General features: G+C 34.0%; 2 protein-coding genes across 3 annotated transcripts in view; one reads left to right on the plus strand and one right to left on the minus strand.

The window, feature by feature from the left end:
• Positions 1-528: 528 nt before the first annotated feature.
• On the minus strand, positions 529-15,793 carry LOC113520458 (asparagine--tRNA ligase, cytoplasmic). The gene is made up of 10 exons (XM_052895991.1): positions 15,626-15,793; positions 15,203-15,553; positions 10,572-10,792; positions 9,373-9,491; positions 8,530-8,703; positions 6,395-6,523; positions 4,836-4,980; positions 3,791-3,895; positions 2,991-3,201; positions 529-1,887 (listed from the first exon to the last, which is right to left on the minus strand). Exons 1-10 carry the CDS (start codon positions 15,651-15,653, stop codon positions 1,703-1,705), a joined length of 1,668 nt encoding a protein of 555 aa, XP_052751951.1. The 5' UTR covers positions 15,654-15,793; the 3' UTR covers positions 529-1,702.
• A 3,386-nt stretch (positions 15,794-19,179) lies between these two features.
• The window catches only part of LOC113513894 (fatty acid synthase-like), a 30,299-nt gene continuing 23,813 nt past the window's right edge, over positions 19,180-25,665 (plus strand). Inside the window, exons 1-8 of one of the 2 annotated variants that reach the window (XM_052895933.1) lie at positions 19,180-19,302; positions 20,189-20,345; positions 21,147-21,339; positions 23,141-23,261; positions 23,575-23,778; positions 24,036-24,152; positions 24,669-24,847; positions 25,117-25,259. In XM_052895933.1, the coding sequence (XP_052751893.1) occupies positions 20,196-20,345; positions 21,147-21,339; positions 23,141-23,261; positions 23,575-23,778; positions 24,036-24,152; positions 24,669-24,847; positions 25,117-25,259 (1,107 nt within the window). In that variant the 5' untranslated portion in view covers positions 19,180-19,302; positions 20,189-20,195. Of the gene's footprint in view, positions 19,303-19,414; positions 19,489-20,188; positions 20,346-21,146; positions 21,340-23,140; positions 23,262-23,574; positions 23,779-24,035; positions 24,153-24,668; positions 24,848-25,116; positions 25,260-25,665 lie in introns of those variants that run through there. The other variant, XM_052895934.1, reaches the window with a different exon arrangement.

Here is a 25,665-nt window from a genome sequence, read left to right on the forward strand (position 1 = left end):
AACCATCGTGGTTAAGTCTTGTGGAATTCGTCATGACGGGCTCACTACATTCTCACCTATATGTAATCTCTCACTGGTACCATACCAGCGTATACCGATAGTGCAGGTTTCATTCTCGTCCATTAACAAATTGTAGATAGTGTATATTATGCATTCGTTTTTATGCGGACATAACCGCGAGATACAGCTATTTTTACATATTTCTGAATGAAAATTTAAAAAAGGACATTTTGGCTAGTGCCAATTTCTGCGTATCTTTCGGTCGCGTAATTTCGGTGATCGAAAATAGTAATCACATAATAAGATTTAAACTTCGGAATTTCAATATAAAAAACTGAGACCTTTAAAAGCAAAATGTTTATGTACAAATTGTTCATATCATCGTATCATTCACAAATATTATAAATTGTTTTTGAAGTTTGTAATAAAGATAAAGTGTAAAGCTATTGCAAAATCGATGGAAAAAAAAGTCAAAAAGAAATTAAGATACTGATAACTTGACCAAACCACGAATAAAAATACAACCAATTGATTTTTGTCTCGTTTATTTCAAACCAGCAAGCTTTAAAATAATTTAATAAAAATAATTTTTGTACAACAAAAATACAGTTAGCGTACACTTTTTGTCACAAAATAATTTGTATTATGTTAAACTATTTAAGATGCCCTCATTGGATTTGGAGATTTAGCATTATATTATACATTATTATACATAAAATATTTGTAACAGAATAATGGAGTAAATCTGGCGACATAATTGATGGTGAGATACTGACCTTTCTAATAATCTAATGGAACCCTAAAACAGGCGTAATTTTTGCAAAAATTTGCAAATCAAATTTCAAATCTGCATTTTCGAGATTCCTCGAATATAATTATTTTACAATTGCACAAGCAACAGATTGTTACAAGGTGAAATGTGGAATTCTTTTAAATGGTAGAAGAGTTATGACTTTAATAGTATTTATTGTTTGTGCCGTGTACATGTAATGATGCTTCCACTGTAAATGTTGGAGTTTACACACACATTTATATATCGATGCGAAAAAAATAAAATTTCTATGTGATATTTTACTTCAGCTTCCTTAATCATTCTATGATAGTTGAGTAAATGATTCAGTTTCAAAGTGTCAAACACAAAAGGTAATTTTGGTGCCGTGACCAGGATTGTAGTGTATAAAAAGCGATGCGTCTGTCGCCGAATTTACATAACGATTCTGATTTATACATTAAATAATTATTGATACAATATAAAATATGCATTTGTATAAATCGTATCTTGTAGTCGGAATCGATCTTTACAATATGTGAAAACTTGGTCTTTTCACCCCTGTGAATTCGCCTTCAGTTTAAATACCGTACATTTGGAGCACCAGGAATGGTATTTATTGAAAGCCATTCATACAAGCAACTAAAATTTTACTACATTACTAAAATCAATTTATAAAAAAAAAAACAGGATTAGTTCCAGCAAATTATTTTGTATAACACATTTCAGTTTTAAATTCGTTTAATGCTGATACTAGAAGTAACGCAAGACTCAATAGCATATTTCATTTTGCTACAAAAAATACCTTAGTCCGAATTTATTAAATATTTTAAAATAACAGTTTTTCTTCGCAACGAATATAATAATGACCCCTGTATACTGTTTGTGTGTGGCCAGCATACAGGTAGACTCGTGGAGTTGTGGGAAGAGTACTCAAGGTGTGCAGCGATCAAGGAACCGGGGGTAGAGACAGACGTCACGGATGTGCGGCCGCGCCAGTAACCAGCACAGGAAGCGTTCGAGGCCGAGGCCGTACCCGCCGTGTGGTACGGAGCCGAACTTTCGCTGATCCGTGTACCAGTAGTACGGGGAGGAGTCGATGCCCTCGCGTTTGTAGCCTGCCGAAATTATATAAATGTAAATATATTGTGACTTTAAAGTTATAGAAAATACAAAAATAAAAACTAAAAACAAATAAAAATACTCTACGTCTGGCTTCTTTTTTGTTTATTTGGTATTTCAGAAAATCCATTTTTATTAATCCATTTTCGAATTCATTCAACCGTTTACGCATGAATGAATAAGAAAAAAACCAAACGCCTTTATTTATTGTAAGAATTGTCACTAAACAAAAATAGAAAAGATTCACCTAAATCCGAGCATTATTAGTCCATATAACATACTTAATAGACGGACAAACTTCTAATTTTCATACAAAATACCAAACAATGTGAGCATTGTTATGCAAAATGTAAATGAAGTAATGCAAACTCCAAGGCACCTGCTGACATTTGGTCAACGAGGTGCCTAAGTATTTGCATTATTTAGTATTTAACAAAATTAATTACACATTCACATAATTTATTTGATTTCTGATGACCTTTGTAGTAATGCACTATTAATTCATATGGGCCTTGGACACATCGAAACTTATTAATATTATAACTGCAAAAGTTTGTAAGGAAAGATGGATGGCTGTTTCTTTTTTATGCAATTTAGAATGGCAAACAAGCTGACGGCCCACCTGATAATCGTCGCCTATAAACATGAACAGTACCATGGACATAACAGAGTATACTGTTTCGCCCATGATACCCCTATGCGTTACCATTCCTGTGAACTAAGGTGTTATTACTACTCCCATCCCTCCATCCCTCCATCACTCTGTAAACCACCATAATTAATTCCAGGCGAATTAGCTATGGATTAGTCACGATTAATTTTTATTTCTTGAAAAAAAAAATGACGAAGCTACGGATAATTTTATTTAAGTAATTTATTTACATGCTTTTGTACTTTAAAAAAGCTAGTCTAATTACATTATAAATGTGAAAGTTTGTACATAAGATAATGTTCGTTACTTCATCACTCTTAAATGGCCAAATGGAATTGGTTAATTCAAACCATGTGGTAAACGGGTAACTCATATTCTTATTTATTGATGTACATGTACATAAGCAAAATAATGGGTTAAAGCTAGTAAAAAATAAAGCGAACTCACCCTCCATAAGTTCCTCGTAGTCCCATATCCTCATGGAGCCGCCGACGATCTCTCCTACGCCCGGCATCAGTACATCCACAGATTCTGTGAGGCGACGGTCGTCCGCACACCGCGACATGTAGAAAGATTTGATCTCCAATGGAAATTTGCATAGTAGGATCGGTTCACCTATAGCGTCAGTCATTTTGCGCTCCGGCATCTCTGGTATGTCCTGAAATATTGGTGTTGGTACGTTTACAATTAAATATTACATCATAGACTAGTGGGGAAAGAGATTGTTAGTAATTAAGTCTAACTGTCTCATTTTGCTAGCAATATACGAGTACCCGGACCCTATCATGTCGACCTCCACGCGGTTTCTCCTAGAAATTCAAATTCGAAATTTATTGTGACTTGAAAATAAAAGTGTGAATTTTGTAACTATTCAAATTACTATTTATTATTAGTTCACGGCCAGGGTAGTTTAGTTTTTGTTAACTATGTTTCGAGTGGGGGGAAAGGGATTGTTAGTAATGGAGACTAAGAATCCCATTGCTAGCAATATACCCAACCAGGTCGACCTCCTCGCGGTTCCCCCTGAAAACTATCATGATTAATTCCAGATGAATTCATCACGATGGGCTAACTGGCCTGTTTTCATCCTCATTTATCACCATTCACTGGTGCCTCGTCAGCGTATCCCGTTAGCGCAGGCGAGGTTACCATTCCATTTTCATTCAACAAAAAAAAAAAAATCTATGTTTCGAGTCGGAGGAAACAGCATAGCTATGGCCACCTGCCGTATATATAATAATGTTCACCTCTCCGAATTCGTAGAACGAGCCGTCTTCTTTAGTGATGTTGTTGGCCCGCAAGTACTCTATCGCCTCGCTGTACGCCATGCGTCTGAATGGCCTCTTCGGCCTCTGAAATACCATCACAAATCAATAATCGAGTAATCTAATAATAAAACTGCATGTCTCTTACATGCATTTGAGCAGAGTCGTGTTGTTATTAAAGTTTTTATTTAATATTACGAAGGTGGGCAAACAAACATTATAGTCCGTCTGATGGTAAACGTGTATATATATAAATTGGCACGCCATTTAGAAGCGGTTTATTTCATTGGTTTTTCTACTTCTGAAATCCGCGCGTACGAAGCAGCAGGCAAAGAGCTAGTAGTAAATAATCAGACAATTCATTTGACAATAAAATTAATATCAAACTATTAAACCTATTTTGATAAAATTTCCAGGAGACCAATCTGCAAGTATATTGTTTCAGGTAAAAAAAAAGAATTCTCTTGAAGAATTGATTTACAACTGACGGAGTTATGTAACTAACAAACATTAAAAAGAAATACAATCGAATTGAGGACCTCCCTTTTTTGAAGTCAGTTAAAAACAGAATGACTATCAAATGTTACACGACACTTTTGGCAATTCTTGTCTTTGCATTTGTCAATTTTTTGTCTCTAAAAAATTTTTGTGGAGTGGAATTTAAATATTAAATTAGTAAGCATTATAGAAAACATGTACATTTAACTCAAACTCGTAGCTTTTTTTACGTTATTTCACATAGGAATACAAATTAGGAAAAAAAGAAAACATTTATTAATCATTTTATATAGCATGTACTTATGTGAATACCTAATGGGACTTCCGCTTAACATGTGATTACAGCCTCTTAAATGAATAGTTTTTAAGACTCTAGATTTATAATTTATACTATCAAGTATACACTTTCAGTGAGCAATATAAGAGGACTTACGCAATAAACCCTGACAAGCAAAATACACTATACTTTTCTATTCATTCTACGAAATAAAAAAAAATACTAAAAAATCTTTCCATATTTAAAACTGACCTTGAAATCGGGGTTCAGTTCGTGCACAAGGTGTGCGGCGTCTGATTCTAACACTCGGTCTACCACGTCCACCACCAAGTCCTCTAGACGGTCGAGTAACTCGTCGAACGTGATGAATGGGCATTCAGCTTCAACGTGGCTGTATCTGTAATGTTAAATTATACATGATTTCATTAGACACTGGGACAGATTGGGGGCGCCATTACTCTTAAATTTAAAAATTTCTCTAAATTACTGTTTTATAGGTAATTACATTATATTCTAAAATTACAATTAATTTGATTTATATAGTCGTTATAATGAAAATTTCATATATTTTAAATTAATACCATTTAAAGGCTACATAAACATAACCATCTAATTAACAAAGCCAACTTTAACCAATATTTATTTATTTATTAATACATAGGTAACAATGGATGGTAAGTAAAACAATATAAGTCCTCTATGATCAACCCCATCTATCGAGGTATACAAATTTACAATTATATAAGAAAAAAAAATATATAAAAAGAAAAATCAGCAATGTCACATTTATAGTAAAAAAAATATAATTATGGAAATTGAATAGTATGTTCTGTTTACTAGGTATTCATAGAGTTTAGTTTTATATTTTTTTTTATGTCATCTATGTCTGTGAGGGATTTAGGTAATTTATTATATATTCTAGGTGCCATCCCTAAGACACTTTTAATGAATAATGTCGTTCTATGTTGTTTTGAAATGATTTTGTGGTGCTTTCTATTATTTTTTAATTTATTATATTTATTTAAATTATTTTTAAAAAATAAAGCCTGCTCAAATGGAATGAGCTCCCTGCCGAGGTTTTCCCAAGAGACTACATAGCATGGGGTTCTTCAAAAGGGGGGTAAAGAGGTTTCTTCAGGGTCGGCAACGCGCGCGTAATACGTCTGGTATTGTAGGCGTTCATAGGCTACGCTTCCCATCAGGTGGGCCGTATGCTTGTTTGCTACCTCAGTGGTATAAAAAAAAATTATATAATGCACGTAATAACAATTATATAACTCAGTATTTTAAAATTCATATATAATTTCAGAATAATTTTGCATCCTATTAATGTTATAAATACGAAAATTTGAAAAGAGATGGATGTTTGTACTTATATTGGATAGGTTCTATCCGAATTTAGCACATACGATTACTTTATGTACTTATTAATTATACGGGCAAAATCACGGGAAACAGCTAGTTTTGTAATATTAATAAGGATATTTTTTTTTATATACAACTTAGAATGGCAAACAAGCTGACGGCCCACCTGATGGAAAGTGGTAACCGTCGCCTATAGACATGAGCAGTACCATGGACATAACAGAGTATACTGTTTCGCCCATGATACCCACCATGCGTTGCCATTCCTGAGGACTCAGGTGTTATTCCTCTGTACCCAATAAATTCACGCCATATCCCACCCTTCAAATCGAAACACAGCCATGCAAACACAACTGCTTCACGGTTTAAACACGAATGGGATAAAGGTACCCAAGCAATCGACTTTTGTACAAAGTCTCCCTGTGGTAAATACATAAAGTACATACTCGGCCAGATGTCGCCTGGTGCGCGATTGCTCGGCGCGGTAGGACTGCGCGATGCAGTACACGTCGCCCAGCGTCGGCAGGCACGTCTCCAGGTACAGCTGCGAGCTCTGCGTCAGGTATGCTGGCTCGCTGCGACACAAATTAATCTTTTTTTTTTACAATACTTATAATTACAAACAAACTGATGGCCCGTCTAATGAAAAATAGAAGTTATTATATATACAAACAATAAGTTACTTGACTAAGTTTTGAAAATCGTCTCAGACTATTTAGTGGTGTTTACAAATCTCTCTAAAAGCGGTTATTTTTAATTCACATAATTTCTTCAAAAAATAGTAAATAAAAAAAAATACAATTTAAATAGGCCGCCATACCATAACGCAACCTTTGAGCAATATGGCGTTAATGACGTCATATGGAAGTAAACAATCATCGAGTGTCACACACAAGTTTGATAAGTTTATTTTTGTTAAGTTTTACTGTTTACCAAGGAAGAAAATATACAAATGGTGTGTTATGCAGGCGTGCACATATACTACTATAATAATACGCAAAAAGTGGTTGCAAATTGCTTATTGAAAAATCTTAACTATAGTGAATGATTAAAGTGTTTTCTTTTGTAAAGATGATTTAATACATAAATATATTTCTATTTATGTAAATTTACAAATATTCCATTTTAAAGTTAATAATTCGATTTTATAAAGATCTTAATTATCAATTTAGAAGTCAATGTTGTCATTCAAATGCCCTGTATGATTTTACAGTCGAATATAAAATTAGTAATTACCAATTATTTGAATAATGAAATAATTCGGATTCGCGCACAGCTAGCAAGAACGTATAGTAATATCAATAACAGACATGTTATTTATTTCCATCTTACGTCATCATAGCATAGCATCAGCAGATATAACCTACTAAAGAACATTTTGTCATAAGCTCTTAATCTATTTATTGTCCAGATATTGTCATTGTTAATAATTATTAAGTATTATAATAGTACATGTTGTGTTTACCTGTAAAAGACTTATTTATTAATTATTCTATATTATTTTTATCTATTTTTTTATTATTCGACTATAAAATCATTTAGGGCATTTGAATGTAAGCACAGTGGCATCAGACAGAAACATCAATGAAACTAACGTACTCATGTAGACATCTTTTATGTAGCGTTCCTTTGGTTAAAAAGTCTTATGCAAAATGTAACTTGCCTAGATAAAGATTTTGCGGTTACTGGCTCTTTACTTGTTTCTCCAAAAAATATATTGAATTATTTGTAATCAAATCCACAAATAGAAGTCAAAAACTTCAAAAAAAAAATTAGAAATACCGCCATGGGGGCTTAAGATGTTTCAAAGAAATTGTTATTGCATGGCTATTAAAAATATACAATAAATTATCAGATAATATTAAAACACACAGTTTAAAACAAAACTATTTGACTATCTAATTAATAATTGTTTCTATTCTGTAAAAGACTTTTTAAATAATTGTAATTTATGAATTAAGCTTAACATTGTAAAAAATTAAACATGACTTATATATAATAAATGTAATTTTTTTTTATACAACTTAGAATGGCAAACAAGCTGACGGCCCACCTGATGGAAAGTGGTAACCGTCGCCTATAGACATGAGTAGTACCATGGACATAACACAGTATACTGTTTCGCCCATGATACCCCCCATGCGTTGCCATTCCTGAGGACTCAGGTGTTATTCCTCCGTACCCAGAAAATTCACGTCATATCCCACCCTTCAAACCGAAACACAGCCATGCAAACACAACTGCTTCACGGTAGAAACACAAATGGGACAGAGGTACCCAAGCAATCGACTTTTGTACAAAGTCTCCCTCTGGTAATTTAAAGTAATCAATTTTATTAATATTATATATTAATATTATGACTGTATTATTTTAGTAATTGTAGAAAAATATTTAAACATTTATGTAACGGTAAATATTGCTGAACAATTGTAATTAATTTTAAGATCTGCTACTGGCAAATATCAATATGCAGTAAATAAAAATTCATTCGTTCATTCAATCTAATTTATGTCTCGCCTTGTCATTGTATAGACAACTCTAACGTGAACACACTTCAAACACACAAAGTTGCGATCCATACCCGAAGAAGCTGAACTTGAAGAGGGTGCTGCCGCCCTCGCACTGGGTCTGCACGAGCGTGGGCGGCGTGACCTCGGTGTAGCGGCGGGAGGCGAAGTGCTCGCGGAAGGCCCGCGTCACGGCCGCGCGAGCCCGCAGCACTTTCGACGTATTCTCGCCACGGATCATTATGTGCCTACAACATATTTTTTCTTTAATCACTAAATTATTACATGAAACAGATGTTCTAAGTGTACGCAAGGCATGCAAATTTCTATAAACAATTAAAATAAAAAAAAAAAAAAAAATAAAATGAAAACTGTATCCAGTTTGGTATAGTAATTTTTGAGTGATTCGTATATTTATTTATTATTCACTTGAAACATGAAATACATGGTGTTAAAAAGAGCATAAGTACATGTTGATATTGAAATAAACATACAAACAGATAGAAAAAAATTCTAAAAAAAAAATTGTTTGACATCTATTGGTTTTCTTAAGACATGAGGGATATCAATTTTCATTGAATATGTCCCATGTCATCATCACATTTTTTAATTACAGTTTCTATTATATTAGTGAGATATATAAGATATTGGGATATCCCAATATCTTTTTCTTACTTAAAAGACTTACACAAAAAATATATATAGACACAGATATTTTTATGAAATTCCTTATGTATGTACATATTATATAAATCTTGAATAAACATTATTTTATAAAATGTTTTATTACAATACTAAATTTTATGCAAATACGTCTAGTTGTTTATGCAAAACACAGAGATTAAATGACACTTAATTTTTCATAAATCAAAAATATTGGCATGACGTTATAGCTCACGTTATAAAATAAAAAATACCTGTTGTCCAACTGTACATCGGGCAAAGCTTCCTCGTTCAGTATGGCATCAGCGCCACCTGGCGGCGCGAGACCGACCAACTCCCAATAGTCTGCAGTCAACTCATGACCACCTGGTGCCTGTATACACACATCAACAAGAAGATGTAGGATAGATAATATTAAATATACAGGCATAATGCACAAATATTAGACTGGTAAACTTGCTGCTACCTTCATTTATTGAGATTTATTAAAAAAAAAAACAATTACACAAAAATAACTAAATTTTATGTACTCAAATTCAAATAATGCAAATTATTGGAGCCAATACTGAAATGCCATTTTTATAACCTATCTTTAAAATTTCTATTTCTAATCGCAACGAAATCTTAATTCTAAGGATCAATATGAACTAGATTTCTAATCGATTTATTTATTTATATATTAAGAATTAGGTTTAGAAAAATGGCGTCTTAGAATCGGCTTCATTTACAATAGAGTTTATATAGTTTAATATCTATGGTAAACGTAAAAGAATTAGATTCCACTGACACCTTTCCCTTTTATTATTATTTAATTTCAATATATTATAGCTTTAAGTAAATCTGTTGTATGGAAACTTAAATATATCCTTTCTTTTTTTAATTTTATGTGCTATTTATATAATAATCTGTTTAGCACTACTACTGCCCACTCACTACTTCCTATGCCACTGTGTTAGATTGACTAGAAGAAATCTCTTTTAGAGATAAGTTTGCCTTTGTTAACATTGTTATTAACTTATTGTTGTTACTGTATGTTTTAGTGCAATAAAGAATATATATATACAGCAAAAAAATAATTAATTTCATGAAAAGATTGTCTACTGGTCTCCATTAGTAATACATCATCATCATTAAATTAGCCCTTAACTGCCCACTGCTGAACATAGTCCTCCATAATGGGGGATTTGCCAGTAGTTGCCACGCTTGGCGGGCGGGTTGGCAACCGCAGTTAGGCTTTTGGTGATGTTTTAAGAGGGGTATTGCTACCCCTTTCTCAACCATTAAGTTCCCTCAGTTACCTTTTACAACACCCGAAGGAAAGCCCATTCTTTTTTAATTTACTGTTATTATTATCATTTATTTTTGTAAATTTAAAAATTATAATGTAAATATTGACTTATCATTTTATGACAAAAAATGTTAGATTGGTTTATAAAGAAATATGAATACTCACCGTCTTCCCTTCAGGCACAGCCTCCAATTTCCCATATAAGATAACCGACGATTCCGTAGACAGCACTAGTGCGTTGTAAGTCTGGCATAGTAACCCGTGGAGTACGCACTGCAGGTAACCAGTACCATCGCGCAGCGTCAAGAAAGCGAGCGCTTTGCCTTGCCTTCTGAGACGATGTACCCAGCCACGGACGCAAATACGCTGACCTCGGTAGTCGCCAGCTGAAAATATTATATTTTTCTTTTATAAATAAAAAAAAAGGCCCTATCTGATGGAAAGGGGTAACTGCAATCGATAAGAAAGGCACTATGGATATCTCAGAATGTACTATAACATTTACAGTACCTTTTTTTTATACAACTTAGAATGGCAAACAAGCTGACGGCCCACCTGATGGAAAGTGGTAACCGTCGCCTATAGACATGAGCAGTACCATGGACATAACAGAGTGTACTGTTTCGCCCATGATACCCTTCATGCGTTGCCATTCCTGAGGACTCAGGTGTTATTCCTCTGTACCCAGTAAATTCACGCCATATCCCATCCTTCAAACCGAAACACAGTCATGCAAACACAACTGCTTCAAGGTAGAAACACGAAGGGGATAGAGGTACCCAAGCAATCGACTTTTGTACAGTCTCCCTCTGGTATAAACGAAATAATAAATTCCACAATAAAAACAGGCCTCAATTGTCTCAATTCTGTCTGTCTCAAATGACAAAAACAGTAATTTTGATTTAAAACTAAACTGCTGAATCGATTTTAATAAAATTTCTATGGACTAACGTGTAAGTATATCTTTTCGGATAAAAAAAAAGATTTCCTAAATCGGTTCACAACAAATACAGTGGACGCTCTATATAAGCAACCTCTCTATAAGCAATATTCTTTATATTTTATTTATTCTACTCAGCTTAGTTATTAAATGAAATAAGTAATAGTACATTACTGCAGCGGCCAGCAACTGAGGCATTGATGGACGAACGTGCAAATGTGGGCCGAGGCACACATACGTGAGTCCATCAATGACTAGTTGTGGCCAAGGCTTGTATAGTACTTTTCTAAAGTATTTTTATACTTCTTTTCCCCTATAAGCAATTTTCCGCAATATGAATTTTTTTTATTAAAATTGGTTCAAATGAGTTGCTTACATAGTGTTCACTGTATAAAAAAATTAAAAACCTCCTTTTTGAAGTTGGATGAAAAATATAGTAAATTTTCAAATTTTTAGATGCCTGGATGGATATTTCTTACTCTTTCATGTAAAAACTACTAAAGTTTGTAACTAAACTACAAAAGTGTAAGTTTACACGTAGGATATTTTATGTACAGATCCACGCCGACGAAGCCGTGAAATTTAGCTAGTATAGAATGCATTAGATTAAATCTTCAACTAGTTACCCCAAAATTTTTAAAGTATGTAAGTACAATAAAAATTTATAAAAGTAATTTTCTCTTTACTATAATCCTAGCTTTTTGCCTGCTACTTCAAATACGTAAATCAAACATCACTTCTATATATGGAATATTAAACTAAAACACACTGCTATTTATATTAGATCTTTAGGAAAACAACTGTAAAAACTGCATCCGTTTTTATGCAGTAGTTTTTTTGTGATACCAGAAAAAAAAACATAAACAAAATTCATAAAAAAAAATATTGTTTTAGCTTCTACTGTTCTTAACCCTTAAATACCTGAAGTTTCAAATTTGATACCGGGGTTATAAATCGCATTGGGCGCCTACAATCGATTTTATTGTAATATTTGGCTGTTTACATGTTAACAAATTTTTTTTTCAATATAAATATATGGTTTTTTTTTTTTTACTATTTTTCCCCATTAGTAAACACAGTAAAGGGTACACTTATATATTTTTTAATTTGATTTAAAAAATCAGGCTTTTAAGGGTTAAGGTCTTCCATATATTTTTTTCCTAAATATCTCCTATGTAAAAACACTCTCTATTTAAAATTTAATTACATTAGTTATATTACATTCCTTATGTCAGTCTAGAGGGAGATATATGTACAGCAGTGGACAGATAATGACTGAAATGATTAATTATGAATGAGTTAATTATGAATAATTTCCTTCCTAATAGACCAATGTCCAGACATTGGATGTTAATGGATTGTTAAAACGTAATGGCGGTGAATAATAATGTAACGTTCTCATTACGTATTTTCCAAGTAGAAGGCACTTATTGAAAACAAAAGCAACTTTAATATGGTTTCTCCATTATTTCCTTTTATTTACTCAGATGTTATTGGTCAAATATTTAATATACAATTACGTATATGTTATGTATACACAAAGGTATCACACAGTTGTAATAAAAATTATAATTTATTTTTCCTCTATTCAATAATGCACTGCCTACTCATTTCTCGGTTTGACCAATGGTTCACTGGTAGAGAACACCATTCGCTATTAAATCCGTTACATGTACATAGAATTTTACTGTGCATTAGATTGATATTGATCGCCTATAAATATGGAAACTACCAAATACATTGTGACACTCATGATAAACTTTTTACTATTTATTTATTTAGTAAATTTTTCAGGGCATGTGTACAAGACAGACATAATGCTAAAAGCATTCTTTCTCAGCCATCTTTAGGACAGTGTTAAAATACTTAAATGTGGTAGTAATTGATGTACATACTTATATATATTAAAATTGCCATTCTCAAAGACTAAGGTGTTATTATAATAATAATTTTTATTTCGGACTTTTTTGGTCCATTAAATATTTATTAGTAACAATATTCTTAAAACTAATGTTAGTAAATTTACATACACAATACACACACACACACACACACACACACATATAATATTTTTTTTTACAACACAGGGGGGGCAAACGAGCATGCGGCTCACCTGATGGTAAGTGACTACCGCAATAATATGCAGATAATCACTGCTGCACAATTCCATTGGAAATTGCGCAGCAGCGACTAACGTACACACAGTCCAGCCTGCTTACTATCATACTTGCTTTTATAAAACCAATTTAATAAATCTTGATATTGATATGTTACTGAGGTATCTATATCTAATTCAAATATTTAACAATAACACTGCTGATGCATTTAAAGAAAATAATATACAATACAATAGACAAGAATGTTCATATTTACAATCTTATCTTCTAAAGTTCTAAGTAAATATTTGATGCAATAATTTCATAATTTATTTCAATATCAAATATATCATTGATATTAAATATAACACTTTATGTTTATGTAGATAGTGGTAGTCAGTATTTTATAGAAATAAAATTATCTATAATATCAACTTTACTATAATCATATCACACATATATTGCTGCACACAACCATTTTATATATTTTGTTTTATAGTAATAGGTGGCCAAGTCCTTAGTAGCAAAACTATTATTCATATATATATATATATATATATATATATATATATATATATATATATATATATATATATATATATATATATATATATATATATATATATATATATATATATATATATATATATATATATATATATATATATATATATATATATACATATATATATATACATATATATATACATATATATATATATATATATACATATATATATATATATATATATATATATATATATATAGAGTATAACATGTTGGGGGGAAAGGGATTGTTAGTAATGGAGACTTAGAATCCCATTGCTAGCAATATACCCAACCAGTTCGACCTCCACGCGGTTCTCCCTAGAAACTATCATGGTTAATTCCTGATGAATTCATCATGATGGGCTAACTGGCCTGTTTTCATTGTCATCTATCACCCTTCACTGGTGCTCTGCCAGTGTATCCCATTAGCACAGGCGGGGTTACTATACCATTTTCACCCATAAAAAAAACCTATACACTTTCCAAATTAATAATTTTAACATGAAAAAGTAATAAATACTCTTCCATACACTCACAAAACTCAATTTCAATTTAAATATTGTCTGCCTGTCCACTGCTAAACATAAGTCATAAGTGTGAGGTTTTGTCATATAGTTGGCATACAAGCATGCTAACTATATGACAAAGGGACCAGAGGGAGACTTTGTACAAAACTCGAAGTACTTGGGTATGTCTGTCCCATTTGTGTTACAACTGTGAAGCAGTTGTGATTGTATGGCTGTGTTACGGTTTGAAGGGTGGGATATGGCGTGAATTTACTGGGTACAGAGGAATAACACCTTAGTCCTCAGGAATGGCAATGGTATCATGGGCATAACAGTATACTCTGTTATATCCATGGTACTGCTCATGTCTATAGGTGACGGTTATCACTTTCCATCAGGTAGACCATCAGCTTGTTTGCCATTCTAATTTGTATAAAAAAAAATGCTTTGGCAGGTGGATTAGCAACTGCAGTAAGGCTTTGGATATGTTTTATGGTGTTTCACATCACATGGAAATGAAGGTGAAAGATGAAGAATGTTGCTGGGACTACACAGCATATGGCTTAAACCTATGTTATAACACAATTTCCATGCAGTAATAAGATGATGCAATATATAAGCATATTGGTAACTTTTTTCATTATTTAAATATGGATTGTCCGTAACAAAAGTACAGAGAAATAAATGAGCTAAGGAACAACTTACCCTCTGCTATTTTCACAGTCTTTGCTTTAGGTAGATTTGGATCTACTTGGATCACTATTTTCTTAGCTTCCTCAAGGTTCTGCAGTCTTTTTTCATTGCTCTCCTCCTCTGCTTTGGCTTTATCAGCCGCTTTGTGGGTTTCCCTCACCCATATTTTCTGTATCTTTTTCAGCTGCGATTTTGCCGCGGGTTCATATACTTTGCCTTCTTCTTTGGCGTCTACAAAGATTTTAGGGAATGGCTCCTTGCCTGCGTGACGCATAGCCTGAAGGATAGTCTTGAACGGTTTCTCTGATGTTCCATTGCCAGTACTGTCGTTTCCGTTCTTCTCGGACGTGTAAATCTCATCCTCTGTAAAAAAAACAGATTAATTGCATACGTGTAAACAGGGTTATAATGTAAAAATTAAATAGTTTAACTTACGTATTGTCAATTTTTCAATATCTGCCATCGTAAAGGCAAAGTGCTTTCAGTTTATGACAATTTTAAAGAAATTTATAAGATTTTTCTCTTTTTATCTGCATTTACCGCAATATGAACAATATGCACATGTACACTTGGAATATGATGACAGACGGTGCGAAGATTTGGCGAGATGACAGATCTGAACTGACTCACCTCATGACATTGACAATTTAATTAACCTATGTAGAGCTAAGTAGAGCCCATGAAGTTATTTCATGGTACAGCCTAAGAACAAGAATACACCTTGTATGGTTGATAAAATTTCGAAATCTTTGAGCTGATTAGCCCAAACAGATACAAACATTCTTGTTCTTAGGGGCTGATATCACTTCAGTGTTGCAAGTAGCAAAATATTTCTGCAGAAAATTTGATAATTCAATATATAATATCATCATATCATTATCAGCTTTTAACTATCCACTGCTGAACATAAGCCTCCCCTTTGGGGGGTTTTGTCAGTAGTTGCCACGCTTAGCTGGCGGATTTTGCATTGTATTTAAATATGGGGCAGCATATCAACTTCAATACGATTTACAGCATTCATGCAAATCGGCAAGAATGTACAGATTTACATTATACAGGGTGGAAGGGACAGGTTGGTCAAAACAAAAATAGCTGATTCAGATGAATGGTCTGAGTCAGATGGTAGATTTTTCCCACAGAAATGCACTACTACCATATACATTAAGCATTCGTATATAGACGTCGCGGAATGCATTTGAAATTTACGATTCACACAAAGCGCGATACCTGCAACCTATAATATGCGCTCAATGGCGTTTCTTCGTAGGTAATTTTCATACGCTTGTGGCGTTGACCGCTGATTCCGTGCGTTGCGGTAGGATTTCCATACGTATATTATATTGCTATTTTTGGTATTTCATAGTATTTCACTATAAAGTAGTATTATTTATTTATATTATGACATATTATTATAGATTACATGACTGTAAATAAAAAATCAGGAAAATATTTGAATTTTTTGGAAAAAATTTCCACTGGTTTGTTTCAAATATAAGTCTGAATTCCCTGTTTCAGTTTTTGCCAACCTGTCCCTTACATCCTGTATAACACTTCCATACAAATATAATTATATTTGTCGTCACGTCGGTCCCGGCATAGACTATACTACCCCATCCTTTCCCGTGGGTGTAGTAAGAGACAATTAACTATTGCCAATCCACCTGCCAAGCGTGGCAACTACTGGCAAAACCCCCTAAAGGGGAGGCTTATGTTGAGCAGTGGACAGTTAAAAGCTGATATGATGATGATGATTATTATTATTATATTATGTAATAGTACACTTGTTTACGAGTTTTGTGTTACCTATAAATAATTTTTCTTTTTCTTTATGTCGTTTCTTTTTTTTTCAATATTTTCCTAGAATCTCGGAATTGAATACACTCCAATAAATTTGGATAAGATATTATAACAGTAATTATGAACGTGTTCTTATTCCGATGGGTTGTTTAAAAAAGTAAATGACTAATTAAAAGTCAATTAATTATGTCCTTAGTATTATAAACAATTGATAGACTAATAGCGCAATATTAAGTAATAATGACAATAAATGGTAGGTACGTAAGTTTTTAATTTTTTAGCAGTACAAGATATTACACACATACAGTCATTATATTAATTTTTTTTTGTTGGTTGAAAATGGATTGGTAACCCCGCCTGTGCTAACGGGATACGCTGGCGGAGTACCAGTGAAGGGTGATCGATGAGAATGAAAACAGGCCAGTTAGCCTATCCTGATGAATTCATCATGAAGAATTAACCATGACAGTTTCCAGGGGGAACCGCGTGGAGGTTGACCTGATTAGGTATATTGTTAGCAATGGTATTTTTAGTCTCCATTACTAACAATCCCTTTCCGCCACAGACATATGTAGTTAATATATTAAATTATTTCAATATAAAACTTAGGTTTCCACATAAACAGTAATCGTAATAATATATATATATATATATATATATATATATATATATATATATATATATATGTAATGCTTGTAATATATATGTATGTATATTTTATTATTTATTTATTTGACAAAAAACACAAGATACAATGGGCCCCACACTAGACGAACCTGTATCGTATAATCTTTGTCGGGCGTATCGGCACCCGACAAAGATTAACAAATCACAATGTGTTAATATAAAAAGGAATATAAAATTGAAATAGTGAAAAAATTAATAGTGAATTAGTTTATGTAATTGTATGCCCGATGTGTGGGTGGGCCGTGTATATTTCTTATTATATAAGACTTTTTTTTATGCAACTTAGAATGGCAAACAAGCTGACGGCCCACCTGATGTAAAGTGGTAACCGTCGCCTATAGACATGAGCAGTACCATGGACATAACAGAGTATAATCTATGCTATTCTATTCTGTTCTGTTCTATTCTATATATTTTTTTTTAATTAATAATAAAACTTAATACGCATAATACGTAGACAGACGAAGAAATGGAAATTATTAAAAATCTTTTTTTAACAATCTTTCAGTTCCTTTGTTTGCCTATGTTATTAATATTACAATTTGTTTATGTAATTTTGGCAGGAAAGATAATGCAATTAAAAAAAAAATAGAAGTAACGCTAGTGAATAGTGCAATTAAGTGAAGTGAACAAATCCTAGATTCCTTTTTTGTGTTATTTTTTTTTAATGAAATTTAAATGTAATCGTAACTCCGCCTGCGTTATTGGTATATGCTGGTGGGATACCAGTAAGAAAAAATTTGGTGTGGATGAAAGCATGTCATCATGACAAATTCATCAAGAATTAACTATGACGATTCTAGGGGGAACCGTGTGGAGGTCGATATGACGATGTGATATATTGTTAGTAATGGGCCGCTAGTCCCCATTACTGACTATCTTTATCCCGTTCTATTGTTGTTAGTTGTAATGAGACCGTAGGTGATAACCAGGTATCTACTTATCCTTACACCATAGTTTTTATAGGGTAGGCAGAGAGAGAGTTAAGTGTCAATGCTCTCTATCTTTACGTATTCATTAATTTATATCAGTCGTTAACTGTCCACGGGTGAATATAGGCCTCCCCCATAAGAGGGGTTTTCGCCAGTAATTGCCATGGTTGGCTGTCAGGTTGGCAAACACAGTTAGTTTTATGGTGATGTTTAAAAAAAGACGTTGCTGCCTACCCCCGTTGCACCCCTAGACAATTAAATTCCCTTAGTCGCCTCTTATGACACCCACGAGAAAAAAAAAATGGCTCATTCTATGCCGGGATTACGCGGTAATCTTTAAATATATTGCTTTCTACTTTTCTCTTCTACATTCAAACCGGTTCCAGGAGTTACAGGAAACTCTTGACTGCTCCCTCAAATAACAAACATAATACGTCATGACCTTGTTCAGAGTCGATATTTTTTTATATTAAATACGTAATTTATGCTAGTGTATTCCTACATTACCTATTTGAAATTTAAAAATGGCTTGAAATTGACATTGTATTTATGTACATACGTATATAGCTTGAGGGATATTCCGTGGAACCGCTATTTCTGTGGTAGTGGCGGACCGGACTGTTGTTCTTCGAATATTACATTTTTTTTTTAAACAATTCTTATATAATATCTTTACTCTATTTTCTTACTTCGAAGGTAAATATACTACTTTAGTTGATCGACTTTTGTTTATTCTATGTTTTGTTTATAATTATTAAAAGAAAAAACTAAATTTATTTGTGTATTACATAAGTTTTCTACGGACCGAAGATCAATCTTCGAATATCAATTTTTTTATACGATTCCTAAATAATATAAATATTCTATTCTCTTATTTCGAAGGTAAATATAATACTTCAATTTATCGGCTTTTGTTTATTCTATCTTTTGTTTAAAATTAATTTAAAAAATTACTAAATTTATTTGCAGTTTGCATAAGTTTTCTATTCTGAAAAGCTGATAATAAGTACTTACGTATAAGTAAATATTTATATAGGTATTGGTAAATATCTGGGTTTCTACTAATTTATTTTCTTCAATATGTGTTAAATGTAATTGAAGTAAAGAAATATATTTGTGGCGTAAATTTTACCTGTTAAATGCTTCTGTTGATTACTCATCAAGGAGAATTATCCTGCAGAAAAACAGCTATTTTAATAGTGACTAAACGAATATGGAACCAATACTGCAGTACCTTATCGATTTAAAAAAAAAATATTAAAATTGTGATAACATATAAAATTACGAATTCATAACCCGAGTTCTGTCTTCGAAATATGAACTTTAGCGAGAGTCTTACAGTAGTATCTACTTTATGGTATTTTTTATGTTAATTCATTGCCACAAATTATTCTCAATATTTTAATATTTTACTTTACATAGTTCTTTCTGGAAACCATCGTAGTTAATACTTGTGGCATTCGTCACGATGGGTTAAATGAGTTGCCTCGCCAACGTAAACCGATAGCGTTAACAGGGTTACTATTTCATCATTATCCATTAAAAAAGAAAAACAGCAGCATCTATTAATTTTTTTTTTCAGAACGAAGATGGTGCCTACACCTCAGGAACCCTCGCTGATTCAATCGGAGAAAGTGGCTCCGTTATCAGATGGCGATCGAATCGTTATTTCTGGCATGTCCGGAGCTTATCCCTCCGCGCATAACATCAAGGAGTTCTCCGATATACTCTACAATAAGGTATGAGTATCATTTGTTTTATACAGCTTAGAATGGCAAACAAGCTGATGGAAAGTGGTAACCGTCGCCTATAGACATGAGCAGTACCATGGACATAACAGTGTATACTCCCTCTGGTAAAATGTGAATATTTTTTTCGCAACTGGAAACGAGCCCACACCTTATCGGATGGAAAGAGGAATTTACTAGAAGAAGACTTTGCTTGGACGCTTCTGTCCTTGCAGGGCTGCGCTTGCGTGGCTGTAACTATTTTCATTTGAAAGGCGAAATGTAGCAATGAAATTATAGAGTACGGAGATGTAAGACCATTGTCTACGGAAATGGCAACTCATGAAGGGAGTTTACAATGGGCAGCATAGTTCTACTATTCTATTCTGTCATTCATATCTGTGCAATGGCTTTTTTTATGAGAGAAAATGGAATAGTAACCCTGCCTGCGCTAACGGGATACGCTGGCGGAGCACCAGTGAAGGGTGATAGATGAGAATGAAAACAGGCCAGTTAGCCCATCATGATGAATTCATCAGGAATTAACCATGATAGTTTTCAGGGGGAACCGCGAGGAGGTCGACCTGGTTGGGTATATTGCTAGCAATGGGATTCTCAGTCTTCATCAGTAACAATCCCTTTCCCCTCTTTGTGCGATGATTACCACTTAATAAGTGGACTATCAGCTTGTTTGCCATTCTAAGTTGCATAACAAAATATATTCATAGATATTGTAGCATTGTGACGTCCATAAGACCGGTAGTATAGTAATTCACATTTTTTTTAAATAATATTTTAAATTCTTCCCATCAGATAAATCCGATATCCAATAAAAATATGCGATGGGCATACAATCACCCAGAAGTCGCTCATCATACCGGCAAGATTCCTCATCTGGAACGTTTCGATGCCCAGTTCTTCAAAGTACATTTTCGGCTTGCGTGCAACATGGATGTGATGAGTAGAAACATGCTGGAACAAGCGTATCAGGCCATTTTTGATGCTGGTAAGTTAATAGCAATTGTATGGAGCTCGTAACGTGGGTTAGCAACGAGGGAGCCAGTGTTTATGATTTTTTTTTTAATTTCTGTCGGTACATGCTGGTGGGACATCAGTTGGATGATGGGGGAAGATAAAAGTAGGTCAAGTTAGACTATCATGACAAATTTCATCAAGAATTAAGCACGATGGTTTCCAGGGAACCACGTAGAGGCCGACCTGATAGGGTATACTGATAACAGTGAAAAATTCGGCTCCGTTACTGAAATGCTAACAATCCCTTTCCTCCCAGTGTTTATAGTAATACTTTTATACTATTGATTTAGCTGGTAAGCTACTAATGTGGGAGAAAAGGCGAGAATGATGTCAAATTTGTTAGCTCATCATGACCAATTCACCAGGATTTAACCACGACGATCTCTAGGAGTGTAGCGTAAAGTCGATTTGTTTTATAATATAACCTACTCGTATATTAATTTACCATTTATTTTCGATTAGTCCCATATACATTCCTTAAATACCATATCCAAATCGGTTTAGTAATTTAGTTCTAAATCAAAGTAATTGATTTAGCCACGACGAAAGTGGATTTTTCGTGGAACTCAATCGTATAATGATAGACGATCGCAAGACGAATGAAGCAATTGTGTCGGTTTGAAGGATGGGATATAGCAGAGAAATTGCAGGGTACAGAGGAATAACACATGAGTCCTCAGAAATGCCAACGCATGGGGGGTATCATGGGCGAAACAGTATACTCTGTTATGTCCATGGTACTGGTCATGTCTGTAGGTCGCCTACCACTTTCCATCAGGTGGACCGTCAACTTGTTTGCTACTCTAAGTTGCTTAAAAAAGACGTGTAGAATTACTTATTAAATTACTAATAAATATGTACTAATTAATGTACAAAGGTTATCGTAATTTCTGATTGTTTATGCATGTATACTAATCTGCACATAATTACGTAAAACACTACCCATTTTTAATTCGTTTTTAATTACCATTGTCCTTATGATAATGAATTTTTTTACAATATAAGTAAACCCCACTGGGCATCCTGTTTAATATTTTATAAATGCAAAAGTTTATAACAATGGATGGATGTTTGTTACATTTCATGCAAAAACTACTGGAAGGATTTGAATGAAATTTCATACACAAAGTAGGTTATATTCTAACTTAGTACAGAGGAAGCTTAATTTACTAATTCACGCGAGTGAAACCGCGGTATACAACTAGTCCTATTAATTCTATAAATATAAAAGTTTGTGAGGATGAATGGATGGATTTTTCTTACTCTTTCACGGAGAAAATTTGAATGGATTTGAGTTAACCTTTGTAGACTGGTACGGCATACCTAACTTAGCACGCAGGACACTTTATCTACCTACTGATTTACGCGAGCTAAACTGCGAGATACAGCTAGTCTTTAATAAAATATACTACTCGTACTTTACAAGCTCTTTTAAATCGTTATTTTTAACGTTTCTACTGCAGGATTTAAAATGTTGTACCCTATTAAAAAGTTACGGTATGATCCCGGTAAAGAATAGACTACCCCTTCCTTTCCCGTGGGTGTCGTAAGAGGCGACTAAGAGAGAGCGAAGGATGGACAGCATCGTCCCTCTTAAAAACATGTCTAAAGTCTAACTGCGGTTCACAATCCGCCTGCCAGCGTGACAACTACTGGAAAAAACCCCTAAGAGGGATGCTTATGTTTATGTAGCTGCGGACAGTTGAATGAATGAATTAATTTGAAATTGTATAAATAAACAACAATTTGCAGCGATTAGATATTTTTTATAGGTGTGAGCCCCAAACATCTCTCTGGAAGAAAGGTTGCAGTGTACGTTGGCTCCTGTTTTTCGGAAACTGAAAAATCTTCCTTTTACGTTGCCAAAGCAAGATCTGGATTTGGTATCGCTGGGTATGAACGTATTTTAAATTTATTTTTACTGAATTTAATATCGTCCTTATTCTCTATACTCGAGCCAAGAATCAATACTTTTTTTAATGTGGGTAAATGCGTCATGCAAACCCACACGCTCCGGGGGAAGCATATAGGTACTGCCGGATTCCTACTGGCTAAAACTACCACGGTCTCCCTCGTCGGGCCATGTACTGGAGGTCCCTGGCTCATGCCGGTCATAGCCCTTTATCAATGCTTTCTAACCAACGTAGCTTGGTATTTTTCGGCTTTTATATATTTTTTTATAACAGATTGTTGCGTTTTCATTCAGATGCAACAAGAGTATGTTTGCAAACCGCATCTCGTACTGGCTTAACGCCAAGGGCCCTTCGTTAGCAGTGGACGACGCTTGCTGCAGCTCTACGGCAGCTTTAGAACAAGCATTCCTCGCTATGACTAGAGGAGATTGCGAGGCGGCTATTGTGGGAGGTGCTCATTTGTGTCTTCATCCTCAGTCTTCCATCCATTACGGAAGGTAATAAATTATATTAATCGTTAATAATATAAGTAAAAAATACAATCCGGCTCGAAGGACTATTTTGTCATTTCATGTACAACAGGTTGTAATAATAAAACTTAGTAATAATGGGGACACACTTTTCTCTGTTTAGTTAAATTTTTTATTCGCATTGCATTTAGATAGTATTTCGAGTGAATTAGGTAGCAATTTTGGAAAATATTATGTATGGGCAATAAGTTATATTAATAAAAAATTTTCATGGTCTTTTTCAGAATAATGACTTTATCAATGGACGGCAAAACAAGATCTTTTGATAAACACGCGTGTGGCTGTTCAAAATCAGAGGCCGTTAATGTTTTATTCCTTCAAAGAGCAAAGGATGCGTTGAGGTAATATTTTTTTTATATATATAATTTAGAATGGCAAACAAGGTGAGGGCTCACCTGATGGAAAGTGGTAACGTCGCCTATAGACATGAACAGTATCATGAACATAACAGCGTATACTTTTTCGCCGAGAATACACCCTATGCGTTGCCATTACTGAAGACTAAGGTGTACCTTATAATTTCACTGTCATATATCCCTCAAACTGAAACTCAAGAATTTATCTACAAAGCCTCCTCCCTCAGTCTGGTAAAGTACGTTCTTAAGATTAAAGATTGAACAGAGGAATAACGCTTGAGTCCTCAGGAATGGGACTCAGAACGGGGTATCCCCCGCATGCGTTGCCATGATAATGGGCGAAACAGTATACTCTGTTATATCTATGGTACTGCTCATGCCTATAAGCGACGGTTACCACTTTCCATCAGGTGGGCCGACAGCTTGTTTGCCATTCTAAGTTGCATAAAAAAATGTGGTCATTATAGTTCACTTGTAACACCAATATCCTGTATATTTCAGGGTTTATGGAGAACTATTATATGTTAAAAATGAATACCTCGGTTTACTCGAGGGTGTATCGGGCCCGAAGTATGGTTTCTTCCGTGATACAACTCTCGCCTCTAACTTTATGAAGACTGTCTGTAAGGAAGCAAATATACGGCCCACTGATATCGAATATGTGGAAGCTCATGGATCAGGTATGAATTTGATTTTTAAATAGTTATAAGTACCTAATAGGAATATTGATAATACTTATTCAGTAAATAAGTTTGTTTTTCAAAAACTTGTTGTTGTCTTTGCTTCGAACCGCAGAGTCTTCGGAATTTTGAGGATACTGTGCTTCTGCTAAAGATATTCTCATTTTGGATTCTATTTTTTAAAGCCTAACTCTCTCAACAGTATCTGAAGCTACTTGAAGTTACTATTGATATACCAATAAATAAATGTATAACCATTAATTTTGTAGCTGTCCTGGAAGCCGATAAGGCTGAGCTGGATGCTATAGACGAGGCTTACTGCAAGGGCAGGAAGGACCCGTTGTTAGTTGGCAGTGTTATGTCCAACATAGGATACTGTGAGGCTGCTACCGGGATATCAGCAATCACAAAGGTGAGTATTATATTATTTTTATACAGAATAATGTCGCATGGTCCCTGACATAGAATGGGATATCCCTTTCTTTCCAGTGGGTATCGTAAGAGGCGACTAAGAGAACTTAATTGTCGAGAGATGGGCAGCAGAGTCCCTCTTAAAACGTCAATAAAGTCTAAAATCTAACGTGATTGCCAAACTGCTAAGCGTGGTAATTGCTGGCAAAACTCCGAATAAGAAGGAGGCCTATATTTAGCAGTGGACAGTTAACTCACTAGCTCACTTGATGGAATATGGTATTTTCTTGAAGGCTTCAATATTATATCGGTTCCGCAAAACTGTTGTTGGGAGTTGATTGCATGTTGGCTGCATAGCGTGGTTTTCCGAAGAAGTCTGGGAAATTTAAAATGTTGCCAATGACAGT

This window comes from Galleria mellonella, unplaced genomic scaffold (assembly GCF_026898425.1).
Source record: "Galleria mellonella isolate WM207_F2 unplaced genomic scaffold, CSIRO_AGI_GalMel_v1 utg312, whole genome shotgun sequence".
Lineage (NCBI taxonomy): Eukaryota > Metazoa > Arthropoda > Insecta > Lepidoptera > Pyralidae > Galleria > Galleria mellonella.

What these genes read in the sequence shown, in the direction of transcription:
- LOC113520458 (XM_052895991.1), bottom strand. Translation starts at nt 15,653, where the DNA reads ATGGCAGATATTGAAAAATTGACAATAC. An exon ending in TATTGAAAAATTGACAATAC is followed by an intron (nt 15,554 to 15,625) that starts GTAAGTTAAACT and finishes TTTTTTTTACAG; the next exon opens with AGGATGAGATTTACACGTCC. An exon ending in GACTGTGAAAATAGCAGAGG is followed by an intron (nt 10,793 to 15,202) that starts GTAAGTTGTTCC and finishes TAATATTTTCAG; the next exon opens with CTGGCGACTACCGAGGTCAG.